The following is a 16,577-nucleotide window of genomic DNA, read 5'->3' on the forward strand; positions in this document are numbered from 1 at the left end:
CACACACTTTTTTTTCTAGTTATTTTTAAACGTGTTCATGCCTAACTGGTTTTTATTTTCGCGCTCGTTGCAACCGATTTGAAATCGTAACTAAATTCGGAATCACGCACAAAAAAAGGCGGCGCTGCAATTGAAAATGTCCACTCAGGTGTCTGGTAATTTATTGGCTGGTGAGTTGAGCTTTGCTTGGTTAGAGCAAAAACCAAATTTCGTTGACCAAAAATAAAACATATGTATACGTACGACTAGACAACAAAAAACATGCTCACTTAAGGTGTTGTGTTTCGGGTTGAATGTATAATTACAGCAATTGATTTTGCGGTCATGTGAACCCGAATAAACATTTAAATATCTGTCGCAGAGCTGGAAAAGAAAAGATGAGACTTGTTTATCTCGCTTTTCTGACAAATATTCTCGGATGCAAATCTCAGCTGGACAACGCCTCATACTTATGCAATTTTAATTGTCGGAAACGCAATCTACGAGATGGCTTTAAGACTGTTACACAGAAAGAAAAAGCACGACTATAATTTAGTTGAATTTTAAAAATTACGTTCAATATTTTATTTTATTCTCAAGCGTATTAAGATTTTATTGTACTAATTTTTTCCATTTGTTTTTTAACAAAAGAACACCTTTAGTAACTAATACAATAGACTTTAAAATAAATTTATTTTTAACTAGTTACACTGCAATTACAAACAAACAAAAGTTGATTCATTTTTAGTAATGTCACAATTATTTTCTATCATGTTTTATTTGGATTGTCTTAGGTGACAATAATTTGAGTCCAACCAATATTGTTTTGACATTGATTGTCATTTAAAGCCAGATAAATTCTTTTTCCGGTGTGGAATTCTGAAACAGAGTACATTTTTGCACATGCTCTCAGAGTTGCCCGTACATGGTACCAAATAGCATTGGATTATGCTGCCTCTGTGATATGTGAGCGTTCCTCTGCATTTTCATTTGAAATGCAATTGTGGCCCAGCAGGAGATATGCCAGAGCAGCGAATTCCAATCTGATGGCATCGTTTAGATAACAGGGTATTTTCGAATCTTCCAGAGAAGACTTTGCATTCGCGGAACTATAATTGATTTTTAGATTTTAAATACCTGATTTATGATTGCCATTTGTATTATTCCAGCGGAACCACCAGTAATGGCCAGCTCGCGGCGCAAATCAGTTTTCGCCGAGGCCTATGATCCGGAGGCGGATGACGACGATGATGGTGCCACCGCCGTGTTCCCCAAGACAGACGAACAGCGGGCCCGACTGGTGGAGTCGGTGAAGAACGTCCTCCTCTTCCGATCCCTCGAAAAGGAGCAGGTACGCATCTATATCCCCATGCCCATCCTCATCCACATACCCATCCTCATCCACTTTCACTACATAAATCATAAGTCTCGGGGGGAGCTCAAAGCAAAAAGGGAGGTAGCACAGCACACACGCATCAGCGTTTAACCCGAATAAGTGTCTGCCTGCGGTTTCCCTTTTACTGGGGATTATCCCCCATCAGGGTGGCTCCTGCTCCCCCTCCACTTTGAAAACCCCCCTTCCCCGGAAAATCATCCCCTTGTAACTGATTTGTTTTCGCAGATGAACCAAGTCCTGGATGCCATGTTCGAGCGGAAGGTTCAGCCGGGCGACTATATCATCCGCCAGGGCGACGACGGCGATAACTTTTATGTTATTGAATCGTAAGTAAAACAAAACAAATTTCCAATCAAGCTTGATGAATAATGCACATATTCTGTTTAGCCAAAAGTTAACTTGAAGTTTGGGTAACTTTTCGTGATTTTCAATAGGCTGTCTAGATTATCATAACATATAAATACAAGGTTAAGTGAAATATGAACTTTCACAAATTTTGATCCTAATAACTTATAGGCTTATAAGTATCTTTTGACATTTGAATATACTCTTGTATCTACCAGTATAGCAATAAAACTAAGTAACAGCATTAAAAAAAACAAAATTAGGAAAATAACTTTAGTGTGGTATACATTACTTTCTTATGTATAAATGTAACCCTTGTGTGTGAGTAGTTAGGTTGCATTCTTGAATAACCATGTGAATATCTTTAGATACTTTTTAAAAATCTCTTCTTAATTAGAAATAATTTTCTTATCAAAAAATTATATTTAATTGACATATTAAATTACACCGACAATTTTTGTAATACTCTTGTAAACCCTTAATAAAGAATAATACGCTTCGAAGCGTAAAGCAATAAATTTCCCACATATTTTTTAGCCACATTAAACGTTTTAGAATGAACTGAAAGAAGTATTACCGCATAATTACTCATGCAGAACAGCGAACCTCATTCATTTATTTGCGGCTTAATTAATATGTATTTGAATGGGAATTAGCGTTTGATATGTCAATTAATAGGCATTTACATATTGATGAGAGCGCACACTCCTCAATTATAAATTGCATTCAATTAAAGTGGATTTTTCGTACTGCTCTGCTCTGCTAACACCCTCCATTTTTCCGTATTCCCGCAGAGGCGTATACAAAGTCTATATTAATGACAAGCACATTAACACCTACAATCACACTGGACTTTTCGGTGAATTAGCGCTGCTCTACAACATGCCCAGGTATGCGACCTATTCGTATTCGTATTTGATCGATTCATTATGCCAAATTTTCCGCGCTGTCTGAACCACAATTACAATGTGCTAATGGCTATATATATTTAGACGTGTCTCTAATGTCCAACTTAAATATCTAGGGCGGCCACCGTGCAGGCGGAAACGAGTGGTCTACTTTGGGCCATGGATCGCCAGACCTTCCGACGCATCCTGTTGAAGTCGGCCTTCAGGAAGAGGAAAATGTACGAGGAGCTGTTGAACAGCGTGCCCATGCTGAAGGCCTTGCAGGTGGGTCATCGTCGTCCCCCATCCCATCCCATTTCTTCCCCCAATCGATTTTATATATCTAACTCTTGTGCTTCAGAACTACGAACGCATGAATCTGGCGGATGCTTTGGTTTCAAAGAGCTACGACAATGGCGAGCGCATCATCAAGCAGGGTAAGTGCTTAATCTTTAAGTACAGGAGAACTTGCCTAAGGAGAATAAAGAAGCTTTTATACAGACAACTGTCCATTAAAGTTTGGAATTTTTGTGAGGGGCCTCATAATATATAAAGAAACTTAAATTGTCAAGCTTACATAACACAATTTATTGTCCACTTAAATTAATGATTTCCCTAAGAGATTTGAAATTAGAAAGCCTTTAGGTTGATAATTCGTTAAACAATGAAAATTATAAATTTCACATTATTAGAATTAGTTTTTTAACCGTATATTTAGTAATGTATTGGATAAATAAACTGTTCAATTATTACTGATCCATTCTATTAAACACAAATGAAAGATTAGGCAAAATAATTGATTTTATTTAAGAACAAAATATATAAACTATTAAAGAGTCCATAAATATAGCTAATTAATTCTCAATTATCACATAAAGTGGTATTGTATGACAACATTTTAAAAAGGTTATTAGAAATTTATCAACTTTTTGGTAAAAATCCTTTAACTCGATATTAAAAAGAAAAGACTTCTCAGAAACTACTCTTATTACTGCACTTTATAAAGGGATTATTTTTATACCCTTGCAGAGGGTATTATAATTTCAGTCAAAAGTTTGCAACGCAGTGAAGGAGACATTTCCGACCCTATAAAGTATATATATTCTTGATCAGCATCACCAGGAGAGTCGATCTAGCCATGTCCGTCTGTCCGTCTGTCCGTCCGTCTGTCCGTCCGTCTGTCCGTCTGTCCGTCTGTCCGTCTGTCCGTCTGTCCGTCTGTCCGTCCGTTTCTACGCAAACTAGTCCCTCAGTTTTAAAGCTATCTGCTTGAAACTTTCCCAAAAGTTGTCTTTCTATTGCAGGTAGTATATAAGTCGGAACGAGCCGGATCGGGCGACTATATCATATAGCTCCCATATAACTGAACGATCGGAAAAGCCATAACTTTGGTGTTTTTAAAGATAAGAAGTTGGGATTTTCTATGGGTTTTATTTTTGGCCAATCAATCCGACATACTAAATTTCATAAGGATCGGCCGACTATATCTTATAGCTGCCATATAACTGATTGATCGGAAGTGCCATAACTTTGGTGTTTGTAAAGTTAAGAAGTTGGCATTTTCTATGGGTTTTATTTTTGGCCAATCAATCCGACATACCAAATTTCATAAGGATCGGCCGACTATATCTTATAGCTGCCATATAACTGAACGATTGGAAATGCCATAACTTTGGTGTTTTTAAAGTTAGGAAGTTGGGATTTTTTATGAGTATTAAGAATGCATCATATGAATAATTTTGGAGAATATAATAACAGAGTATTCTGCAAGGGTATATCAACTTCGGCTCCGCCCGAAGTTAGCTTTCCTTTCTTGTTTTCTTTTGGAATTCGTCTAATGGCAACGATTTTTCCTGCAATCCCCAGGTGACGCCGCCGATGGCATGTACTTCATCGAGGAGGGCACCGTGTCCGTGCGCATGGACCAGGACGACGCCGAGGTGGAGATCTCGCAGCTGGGCAAGGGCCAGTACTTCGGCGAGCTGGCGCTGGTGACACATCGACCCCGAGCCGCCTCCGTCTATGCCACGGGCGGAGTCGTCAAGCTAGCATGTGAGTGTCCTGGCCAGGAGGAATGACTTGGCTGCACGGAAAGCTTTCCAGTCGATCCCCCAGCTGCTCCTCGAGCCCATGCCCCGCTTGACCTAATCCCTAATGCTTTTGTTTATTTGTTCTTTGTCCCGTCCACCAACCCCTCGTATATGTTGTGTGTGTGCTGTGTGTTGTGTGTGTAGTCTTGGATGTTATTTGCTTCGAACGCCTCATGGGAAAGTGCAGTGGGGGCATCCAGCGTAGCATTAGTGGGTATCGCTATCTGGAGCAGGATCTGCGCGAATACTTTGGCTATTTGCAACTCAATTAGTAGTAGTAGCAGTAGTAGTAGTAGTTAATGTGCTATCCGTAGACTAAACCCCATTTTCACGACCTCATTTTGCTAAGTTTAATTAAGAATTGAGTTGGACTTGGGGGAAACCTCATATGTGAGCCAACCAAATGACTATTGGTACCCTTTTCAGAGATATAATATAAACGTTTCAAAGTCACGTTCCGATTTGTTATATAAAAATCACCTATCCATGTAAGTTTTGTTGAATTATATTTTACACAAGTTGTATGCCTGCATGCTATACAATGAGGTCATGAAAATGGGCTTTAAGATTTTATTTTATACTTGTCTTTAAATCGAAACTCCGTCCAGTCCTAGACACCGAGGCCTTCGAACGCATCATGGGCTTCCTGACCGATGTACTCAAGCGCAATATTGTGATCTATGAGCAAATGTTCACCGACATGGCCCGCCGCAATACGAATTTGTGAAGGAAACAATATGAAATGTTTCTATTTTTGTAGGTTTTAGTTATATTCTAAATTCTCGAATGTGTAATGCAGTTTTTCGAATTTACCACAAAGCTTTTCAAAATTTATAACTTTCAAGTTAAATTAAGTAATAAAATATAGTTTTGCTCTGACACACACGCATACATGATTATATGTTAGGGGAAAGAACCCCGTCACCATCCCCAAAATAAAACCCACAGCACTTTGAAATATCTGAAATGTCTGAAGCTGACACAGGCATCTAAAAGGTTAATGGATCGGTAAGAAAAGGATATGTAGATGATATTAAGGGGCCTGTGGTGATTAAGGAATGAGTTTTGATGGCTTGCCCAAATGGATATGGTTCTGTGTATGCTAAACTGTTTTTAATTAAGAATTACTAAACCCATTTCCCATAAATCCCTATTCCTCAGCATGTATTAAGTGTGTTCAATGGATTTCCCATATTGTACTTTAACTAATGATCTGATCTTCTTCCAATTTAGTCCTCGATGTCAAGGCATTTGAGCGTTTGCTGGGTCCCTGCATGGATATTATGAAGCGCAACATTGACGACTACGAGTCACAGTTGGTGAAGATATTTGGCAGCAAAAACAATATCACCGATACACGATAAAAAGTCTGAACAACCAACCAACAAAAACCACCATCAATAGCTACAACAAACAGCAACTAAAACTGAAAAAAGGTCACTTGCAGGCTTCTTAGGATTTTATTTTGTAACCATGTTTCTTTCAAATTGAGCAATACTACAGACAGCAAAATAAGAGCATAAACACAACCCACAAGAAAGCACAAATACCAAACAAAAACACAAGGACACACAAATCATTTAAACTTAATCATGAATATTTGATAATTGAAATTAATCTATAATACTACGATAATAATAATGATGATAATGATAATGTTGATCATGATGGGGAGAAGCTTAGCAATGTTTCTAATCTAAAACATAAAAGCAAACAAGCGAGTTAAGAATTGTATTGTATGTATTTAGCAATTGTAATTTGTAATGTATTTAATTGGGCGAAAATGAATTCAAATGCAATCAGCAAATAGAAACAAAAAAACGATTGGCTCAACGGGAATGTTAAAAATACTAATTTAAGTTTTGTTTATTCATACCTTTTTGTTATCCATTGATTTATTCATAATTTAGAAAGTAACGCAAACACTTGTTTCATTGGCTGCTAAATAACTGATAAGCGAAAAGAAAGCAAAACAAAAATATATCAAATAAGAGCAAATTGAACACACACACACACACACTGACACTTTCGCAAAGAGTTTCCCCACATATGTGTATCCGAGAGATACTTACCCAAAAATCGAAAAGTATTCGCCTAGGGAAACCCCAAACTAACAACTAACAACCAATAAATGTATGTACTAGTCTATACATGAAGCAGCTGGACAGGTGTTTCGGCCATCGGAGAGTAGGGAAAGATATCAGATTAGCCAGTCCCCGAATTGTAGGTTTTCCACTTCCCAATGCGATCTCACTATAGGCACACGAGGATGTTATTGTTATTCAGTTCTCGGTGGGAAAAGAAAACAAATAAGTAATGCTAAAGGCACAATCAATATGTTGCATGGGATCAACTTAGAAAACTTTGAGAAAAACTAGCGAAAAATACGAAATTTAGCAGAGAGCGCGGGGAAAAGAGAATGGGGAAAAGTTGTGTGCACATGGGTGACATTTGCTTAAACCGCTTTAATATACATATATATATATATGTATACATATGTATATCTTTTATTTTCGGGCCATAGCGAAAACGAATCAAAGCAATACCGACGGCCTGGACAATGTGTACTTAGTATATCCCTGTTTTTGTTGCTGTTCAATACCTGTACTACCCTATACCTAAACCTATATCTATATTTATATAACTGAATGAGCTTAAACTATGGTAAAGCCTAAACCTACACCTAAACCTAAATCTAAACGACTCCAACTACTTTATATGAGTGTAACCGTATTGTTTTGAACAAACAGCGTAACTAAACAAATCTTAGAGGGATAATCAATGAACTTGCATATGTAGGTATAATATTAAATTAAATCAATTCAACTGGCATACCAACAGTCGACAGGTGTTCAAAGCTAAAAGAAACTACATATAAAAGAAACCGAAAATATCATATATGTAAAATTGCTACAAGTTGTTCAAATTGTCAGCAAGAAATAATAAAACTAAAATATATAAAAGTATGTTTTTAATCTTAATTGGTGTCTAGTCTATGTTCAAGACTTTAAAGCAACAAATTCTTGGAAATTTTCGAAACAAAAAGAAAGTGAGGAAAGAGTTCAAGAAAAACATAAATAATAACTATATATCAAGCGAGTAAAATTATAGAAATTAATTAAGATGCAGAAAGTGCTGGCCATTTTCTTCCACATACCAATTACAACAACAACAACACGCACACACACGAGCCAATTCACCCACACACCCACACACAAGGTACACACACGCACACACAAGCCATAATGAAAATATTCATCAAGCAAAGCTCAAAAAAATATTTAAAAAATGTTAAATTCACCGATGACAAGCTCTTAACGCGCAAATTTCAAATTAATGTCACTGAGAAAAGGAAACATTAAATAAAAATAGTAAAGCCTATTCGTATTTTAACTGTTGTGTTGTAATTATGCATAAAGCGTATTTAATTATGTATGTGTAACAAAAATAAAAATGAGAAAACAAATACAAACTAAAAGAAAAACAAAAAAAGAGTATGTATTAACAAAAGAAACAAAAAATATTTGCAAAAATTGAAGGTGTAGACACTGAAAAAAAAGGAAACAAAAACTTGATTTAAATTAAGCGCCGAAGAAGCTGCAGTAACACATTAAAAAAGCAAATCAACTTTGAAGTTTCCTGCTTTTTGCCATTAACAAAATTATTATTGTTTTCTTTATCTTCATTTACTGATGCCAAAACATTGATTTAAATAACCAGCAGCTAATATAATGGCATAGAAAGTTTATTTATAAGACGGAAGCGAAGATGATTATTAAAATATGAAAGAATTCAACTAACTTCATATTAAGATGTCCTTGTTATGTCGCAAAGCATTCATGAAAATAAAAAGCAAAAAATAAAATAAAAACAAGAAAAGCAAACATGACGAATGAATACAAGTTTAATAAATGCGATAAAACAAAAACATGTGTATTTATTTATAGTTGTTGGTGGTGGTCTGAACTTCATATTCAATCTGGGATACTTTTATAAAATAATTGCAACTTCAAAATCTTAAAAGCCTGACCAGATCAAAATACTAGAACTTGGAAAAAAGGTTTTCTAATAGACTTGATTTATAATTTACAGTTTTGATTATTAACCCAATTTAAAAATTTGTATTGAGCTCATAAAAACCTTGTTGGTCAAATTTTCATTTCCCCTAACCAAATAAACATATGATTTTATTGAATTTATAATTTTTATTCACTTAAAAACGTAGCTCCAAATACACTTATAATTTTACGGTGTTTAATATATGTATTTATCGTTAAATGTATGTGTGTATGTGTATCGTTTATAATTATGTTTATAGAAACTCATATATCGGAGCCACTCTACCGACAATGCACGAATGATAAGTGTGTGGGGCGGATTTGGTCGCCAATTAAAATGTTTTTGGATTAGGCTGGCCTAGATCCAAATTAGAATATTATCTTGCAGCACGATCCGTGACCAAGACCAAGGATGGTATCAAAAAGAGTGATTATTGTAATTAGGTATGTAATCTGATTCCGCTGTCGGCTGGATGTCTTAGCCAGTGGTTGCTGTAGTTACCGCCTCCAGGATGCGAATGTGATTGGTTTGCTTGCTCGGTTTTACAGGGAAAAATTCATTTAAAAAGTTTCTTTTTTTGTGTTTTTTTGCAGTGTAAAACTAGAAATCTAACTGTAAAGATCATCATCGCCGTTGTCTCCTGGCGAGTTAACTGGCAAGTTGCTGCCAGTTCCTGAGGTGTTGCCGGTTTGACCGGGGAATCTGTTGGGACATAAGGATCAATAAGAAATCTGTACCGAACAGAAGGCTCCATTTTAATTCTCACCTGAAGTTCTGTCCGAAACCACGGGACTGCTGCAAAGTCTGGGCAAACATCTCGTATTTCCTGATGTCATTGTCGGACACCGAGCGACGAGCAAACTTCATGGCCTCCTCGAAGTGGGCGCTGGTGATCTCCGGCACTGGATCGTCCTCGTCCATCTGGTATAGGGAAAATAGTCAAAAATAAATATTCTTTTTGAGAGCTAACAAAGGTGACTTACGTCCATCGCCGAATTCTGGTTCTCGGCGCGCTCCTTTTCGCGGCGGATTTCAGCCTCGATAGCCTGTCGGATGGCCAGCTTGCAGGCCCGCTGGCAGATCTCAGTCAGATCAGCGCCCGAGAAGCCCTGCGTCACCTTGGCGATGTAGGTGAGGTCCACCTCCTTGGCCAGCGGCGATTTGCGCAAGTTGGCCTTCAGGATAGCCTCACGCGACTTGTCGTCGGGCAGCGGAATATAGATCAACTGATCCAGACGGCCCGGACGCAGAATAGCCGGATCGATGATGTCCGGGCGATTGGTGGCTCCGATGATGAACACGTTCTTCTTGGCTCCCATGCCATCCATCTCGGTCAGGATCTGGTTGATCACACGATCGGCGGCGCCGCCAGCATCGCCCACATTGCCACCACGGGCCTTGGCGATCGAGTCCAGCTCGTCGAAGAAGAGCACACAAGGAGCCGCCGACCGGGCCTTGTCGAAGATGTCGCGCACATTGGCCTCCGACTCGCCGAACCACATGGTCAGCAGCTCGGGGCCTTTGACTGAGATGAAGTTGGCCTGGCACTCGTTGGCAATGGCCTTGGCCAGCAGCGTCTTACCGCAACCGGGGGGTCCGTAGAACAGGACTCCGCGACTGGGCTGCATTCCGAACTTCAGGAACTTGTCTGGATGCTCCACCGGGTACTGCACCAGCTCCTGCAGTTCCTTCTTCACGCTCTCGAGGCCTCCAATGTCCGTCCAGGTGGTGTTGGGCACCTCCACAACCGTCTCGCGCAGCGCCGATGGACTGGACTTGGTCATGGCGTAGCGGAAGTTCTCCATGGTAACGGCCAGCGAGGCCAGAACCTCGGCATCGATCTTGTCGTCCTCCAAATCGATGAGGTCCATCTTCTCACGGATTTGCTGAAGGGCAGCCTCCGAGCACAGTGAGGCCAGATCGGCGCCAACGTGTCCGTGGGTCTCGGCGGCAATCTGCTCCAAGTCCACGTCATCGTGCAGCTTCATGTTCTTGGTGTGGATGCGCAGCACCTCCAAGCGTCCAGTGGCATCCGGAATGCCGATGTCAATCTCACGATCGAAACGTCCAAAGCGACGCAGGGCCGGGTCAATGGAATTGGGCCTGTTGGTGGCCGCCATCACGATCAGATGGGAGCTCTTCTTCATGCCATCCATAAGGGTCAAAAGCTGCGAGACAATACGACGCTCTACCTCACCGTGGGTCTTGTCACGCTTGGGGGCGATGGCGTCGATCTCATCGATGAAAATGATAGCCGGCGAGTTCTTCTCGGCCTCCTCGAAGGCCTTGCGCAGATTGGACTCGGACTCTCCGGCCAGCTTGGACATAATTTCCGGTCCATTGATCAGGAAGAAGAAAGCTCCGGTCTCATTGGCCACGGCCCTGGCAATCAGGGTCTTACCCGTACCGGGGGGTCCGTACATCAGGATTCCACGCGGTGGCTTCACACCGATGGCCTTGAAGAGCGACGGATGGCGGAGAGGCAGCTCCACCATCTCCTTGATCTGGGCCAGCTGCTTGCGGCAGCCGCCGATGTCGTCGTAGCCCACGGCATTCAGCGACTCCTCCTCCTCCTCGCGCTTGATCGGATCGCCGTCGCAGAAGATCACCGTCTCGGGGGCCACGATACAGTAGGGCTCCGGGTCGGTCAGCACCACCTTGAACTCGATCGGACGCATGGCGGCACGCACGATGAAGTTGTCGCCCATATGGATTGGCCGGTAGGCCTCCAGAAAGTACGGCTTCAGATAGATCTCGAACAAGTTGCCGGTGACGCCTTCGGTGGTGTCGTCAATGGGCAGGATGCGCACCCTCTTGCCGTACTTCACGTCCGGACAGGACTGTACCGACACCACATCGGACAGATGGACGCACAGGTTGTTGCGCACCACACGGTTCATGCGGATCTTCTCGTCAGGGCAGGTGTCGTCCGAGAGCACGATGCAGACCGTCTCCTTGCGGCGCTTGCCCTTGAGGATCACGGTGTCGCCGCGGAAGAGCTGCAGCTCGTCCATCTTCGCCTGAAATCAGAGTAGCGGAGTAGGGGAAGAGCAAAGCATGCGATGAGCACTAGAGCGATGACGTGGCTTTTGGGAGAATGAATCTTACCTGCGACAGCGACACCACAGAGTTGTCGTCATTCTGGGCCTCCTCCACAATCAAACGATTGGGACGGTCCTTGCGCTTCAGGATCGCCGTTGCCAGATCTTCACTGTGGGTTAGAAGAGGTAAAGGATCAGGTTAAACCTAAATTGGGTACTAGTGGGTTCCCTAGCCCTAACCGCTTGTCAAACGAGGCCTTCGGCTTCATCTTTTCGTCCTGCTCGCTGCGATAACCCCGCACAAAGTCCCTGGGATCCCTGTCCTGATCCATCCCGTCGTTATTTCTGCCCGACATGTTGTTTCTGCTTTTTTGCAGCCGGGGATTCCCCTTTCTCTTTTTGGTCTTGGTTAAATTTATGGAAACTACTTTTCCAAACAAAGCCGGGCGGAACTAAGCTTCAGGGAATTTCGGCATGTCGAATTATTTTTCAAAGCCAACGTGATCGTAGTTTTTGGATTGGTTTTGGAGGCAAATATGCAATTTCATTATAAGTTAAGGAAAACTACATTAAAGCTTTTCTTACTTAAGCCCACAAATAATAAATAATATTTGTTATTTTGACCTAGAATGTTATATGTAGATATGGAAGTTAGACTATTCCTATTTTCTATTTGTGATGCCAACTCTTTTTGGCGCCTTTTCTTTTGATAAACAAAAACTTTTCTAAAAATAAATTTATTTTGTTGTATTTTAAATCCTTTTACTTTAAGTATAGAGTCTGGCGACTTTTGGCTTCTTTGGTTTAAATATTTCGTACATTTAAAAAATTTTCAAATAGGTAATTGTCTAAATCCATTGCATTTTATTGTAAAGGCACCAAAAGTTTGTAGATTCTTCTAGAAGTGATGTAATTTCAGGGGGTATTACTAAATTTTGAGAGCTTAGCAACTTGATTATTTGGAATGTTGTTTTCGTAAAATAGAGTTTTGGTTAGTACGAACTCATTGTATCGCAACACTTTTCATTTATCCAGTTTTGTTTTCCATATCCAGCGGTACTTGATACCAATTTTCCTCACACTCTCGCAAATATATATCCTTCAGCAAAAGGACGAATTATTATTCGGGACAACAAAGAAAAACCGTAAGTTTTCAAGCGGCAACAACAACTGCAAGGGCAGTAACACCAACAACAACAACAACAACGGACTGCAAATGGCGATTTTCGCTGGCGTGTTTTTTTTCTTTGGTTTCAGCTTTGCCCTAGTTTCGCAACGTTTTTGCAACCGGCAGAGGAAAAGTCGCGCTAAAAAGCTAAGTTTTTCTCGTAAATCGGGAAAAGCCATTAACAATGCAATAATAATATGTCTGCGATGTGGCCCTTGCGTATTTTTTCAGCCCGATGACTGCGCGAAATTGAACGAATTCGGCGAATTTCGACAAGGAGCTTGATATTTGGGGTATATTTGCGCGCCCGGTGCACTTACCCTTTGGAATCTGCCATGGTAAACTAGTTGAGGTTGAACTTTTTAACTTAATAGTAGAATTCGGCGTATTCAGACTATTCGGTGAGCTGGAAATCGGCACTTTTAGTCAAATTCAAAGATGAGGCAGCAGAAACAGATTGGAGGTGGCAAATCGTGAATATTCCATCGATGTTTTTCATACTCATCGATTTTTAGCTACTATCGATATCTCATAGGCCAGTGTGGAGCATAACTTCGCTAAGTGAAACATATGGCAGCCTTGATGTGGAGGTTAACTTCACTATGTTCGCTGACATGGACTCTCTGATGTGAAACTGTAACGTAAGTTGCTTACGTAACTTGAGATAGTGTAGCATACTTTTGGAAGACCTACGTTACTTACATGATTTAAAATAAGCAATCTTTTTATGATAATTATAATATATTAATTTTGTATTATATATTATTCCGGACTTTCGTATTTTATCATGATTTTTTTTTTTCGAAAATACGCTATTATTTAGCTGTGAATTTCAATTGAAAATTTCGTAACGAATTCAATAAGTTATGACATTCCAACATTTGCCCATTTTTTTTCCAGGTTTTTGATTAAAAAACCGATTTTTCGGGATCTCCGGATTTCGCTATTTTTCATTGTAATTTTTTGCTAAAACTCAATTGTTTAGCTGGGAATGCCACTCGATTGGAAATTTTATAACGAATTCAACGAGGTATGACATTCCAACATTTTATCATTCTTTCCCAGGTTTTTGATTAAAAAAACGAAATAAAAGTTGATTTTTCGGGATCTCCGGATTTCGGCATTTTTTATAAGGGGTTACATCATCTATTTTTGCGAAAAATCGACCAAAATGAAAATGTTGAGCTGTGAATGCCACTCGATTGGAAATTTTATAACGAATTCAACGATGTATGACATTCCAACATGTGACCATTGTTTCCCAGGGTTTTTATCAAAAAACCCAAAATAAAAGTTTGTATTTTTTGCAACAATTGGACTAAAACTAAATTTTTGAGCTGTGAATACTGATCGATTGAAAATTTTATAACGAATTTAAGTCTGTATGACACTCCAAGATATGACTATTAATTCCCAGGGTTTAAGTGGGAAATTAAATCGATATTGTATAAAGCTTAGAAAAGGTTTCCATTGTGATTCCCTCAGGAGAAACTATCCACCTTTTTACCGCCAATGATGATTCAATTTACCCCCGAGCCTGTGCACTCATTGCTCACTATCTGCTCGCAGCAAGCTCAGCTGGGTAAAAAATTAGCACATCCTCAGCGCAGATAAACGCATCCTTAGAACGGCCCCTGACCCTCCCTCTATCCATCCTGCATCCTGCATCCCTTCGCACAGAGAGCGGCCCAATTAGTGCTGCAGTAGGCATTTCGAATCCGTGCCCACAAATCGGCTAATCCGCTGCCACTGCCTGCCTTTCCAGAGTCCCGAATCCTGAGTCCTGGCTAAATGTTGACAAATACAACACCTACGATACAAATAAAATTGCTACAGAAGTACCACCTAAAAACGGGCACAACCGGAACGACTTAATTTACTCAAATTTACAGAAACAGAAATAGAAACAGAAATGGGAATGGGAATGGGAATGGAAACACAGGAAGATATCTCGACGCCGCCACTGAAGCTGTGGGTTTGCTCCTGCGGAGCGAGGATAACGCGAATAGGGTCCCATTCGAAGTCGAAGTCGGAGACGGAGTAGCCAGAGTCCTGCAGCTCACTCGAAACCGCCACTCACCGTGGCTAATTGCCCATCAATAAAGGCCCTCGGGCTGCGAGGAATTCCTCCGAAACCAGAGTCTTCCGTTCTCCCGGCGAAGAAGATTTCCATGGCGAACATGCCAAGCAACCAAAATATTATGGTGTGCCCCGCTGTTCTCGCACAGTCAGTGCGAATTTGCTGCGGTGAGTCGATGCTGTTCTGCAGGACCTTCGCTGTCCTTTTCCCTCTTCCTTGCTTTCCTTGCTCCTTTGGCGGCACTGAGTCCTGTCGTCGTTGTTTTCCTGTGATTTGACATGTCTGTTAGCAGGATGCCTGACCCTGAGTCCGAATCTTAGACCCACTGTTCCACTTTGATGTGATTCGTCAGTGCGGTGGACTACTGCTACTGCTCTCTCCCAGGACTCTGAGTTCCTGCCCCCTCCCGCGTCTCTGGTCCTGTGACCCTGCATTCTGCGGCTTTCCAGCAGCGTTTGTTGGCGAATCTGACCCCTGGTCCCCTGCTGCTCCTCCGCTCTTGGCCCGAATCGGAATTGGCCATTGGTCACCGGTTCAATTGAATTGCCTCGGAGACCGCAATGCGCTGTATTTATAGTAAACGTGTCCGATTGATTTGGCCACCCGCGGGGAGTCGGTCACAGATGCCTCAATTTGCATCTAAGGTCTAGGAAATATTCCCCTGACTGGTCATCAATGTGGTGTCCTTTTGTGTTAGCAGAACTTGGGAGTAATATTTCGCGACTATTTATATTATTAGACACTTCTTCTTGTTGAGTGTTAATACAACTCAGGGGTTACATTATTATGCTTCTAGAAGTTGTTTTCTTGTAAACAAATATTTAAAAAATGTTTGTATCTCAATTGTACCTAGATATAATTTTGAAATGGCATATTTTTGAGCACATTATATAGCTATAGATATATAAATAGCTATTTAGGTATACATTTTATTAGAAGATAATATTATTATACATTTTGTACATTATTTTATTTTTGATTTAATGTGATTTTGTTATTAGGAGCATTAGCAAATGTAGCCTTCCGATCATCTAGGATGTGGCTGTCATAATATATTTTGTATTATGATGTTTTCTCTTTCTGTTGCCCTCATTGATGGTTCCCCGGGACACTTCCCCTAAAAATCCATCCCAGCCAAAAACAGTGTCCTAAAAAAGAAACCGCTAATCATTGGGTCGCACAAAGAGCGGACAATCGCTCACCTAATTATTTGGCCCGATTGTGAGGACCAGACTCACGGCTCGTGGACGCTTTTTGTGGCCTCTTTTTGTTCGACAAAAAGCGAGCCAATTTTTTTCTTTCTGGGCCACTTTGTTGCTCTTTTTATGAGTTTTTTCCATTGTCATGTCTTTTTCCCGGCCTGCCCTCGCGGTCCTCGATTCTCGATCCCGATCCCCGAGATGCCTGCCCTACAAACCTCCTAATTACGGCAGTTAGTCGTTGTCCGCTGGAAAGGACATGCGGAAGGACATGCGTCCGTTTATTGCACGCTCGCATTTCCACTAAAAATTGGGCCGAAAAAAGAAAGGAAA

General features: G+C 40.8%; 2 protein-coding genes across 7 annotated transcripts in view; one reads left to right on the top strand and one right to left on the bottom strand.

Annotated features, from left to right (window-relative positions):
• LOC108040617 (cAMP-dependent protein kinase type II regulatory subunit) overlaps positions 1–6,706 on the top strand; it is a 32,756-nt gene extending 26,050 nt beyond the window's left edge. For 3 of the 4 annotated variants that reach the window (XM_017118145.2, XM_017118147.2, XM_017118148.2), the window contains exons 4-10: positions 1,149–1,330; positions 1,601–1,701; positions 2,515–2,610; positions 2,745–2,892; positions 2,969–3,044; positions 4,474–4,659; positions 5,931–6,706. In XM_017118145.2, the coding sequence (XP_016973634.1) occupies positions 1,149–1,330; positions 1,601–1,701; positions 2,515–2,610; positions 2,745–2,892; positions 2,969–3,044; positions 4,474–4,659; positions 5,931–6,061 (920 nt within the window). In that variant the 3' untranslated portion in view covers positions 6,062–6,706. Of the gene's footprint in view, positions 1–1,148; positions 1,331–1,600; positions 1,702–2,514; positions 2,611–2,744; positions 2,893–2,968; positions 3,045–4,473; positions 4,660–5,305; positions 5,577–5,930 lie in introns of those variants that run through there. The other variant, XM_017118149.2, reaches the window with a different exon arrangement.
• A 2,176-nt stretch (positions 6,707–8,882) lies between these two features.
• On the bottom strand, positions 8,883–13,429 carry LOC108040616 (transitional endoplasmic reticulum ATPase TER94). Of its 3 annotated transcripts, none has more exons than XM_017118144.2 (5): positions 13,286–13,429; positions 11,865–11,967; positions 9,740–11,776; positions 9,523–9,677; positions 8,883–9,458 (listed from the first exon to the last, which is right to left on the bottom strand). In XM_017118144.2, the coding sequence occupies exons 1-5, from the start codon at positions 13,300–13,302 to the stop codon at positions 9,365–9,367; spliced, it is 2,406 nt and encodes an 801-aa protein (XP_016973633.1). In that variant the 5' UTR covers positions 13,303–13,429; the 3' UTR covers positions 8,883–9,364. The 3 variants fall into 3 exon arrangements, with proteins under 3 accessions (XP_016973633.1, XP_016973632.1, XP_016973631.1); XM_017118143.2 differs by lacking the exon at positions 13,286–13,429 and adding an exon at positions 12,038–12,207 and having other exon boundaries at positions 9,523–9,674; XM_017118142.2 differs by lacking the exon at positions 13,286–13,429 and adding an exon at positions 12,038–12,206.
• Between the last annotated feature and the right edge of the window lie 3,148 nt (positions 13,430–16,577).

Source organism: Drosophila rhopaloa, unplaced genomic scaffold (genome assembly GCF_018152115.1).
Source record: "Drosophila rhopaloa isolate 14029-0021.01 unplaced genomic scaffold, ASM1815211v1 contig_115, whole genome shotgun sequence".
Lineage (NCBI taxonomy): Eukaryota > Metazoa > Arthropoda > Insecta > Diptera > Drosophilidae > Drosophila > Drosophila rhopaloa.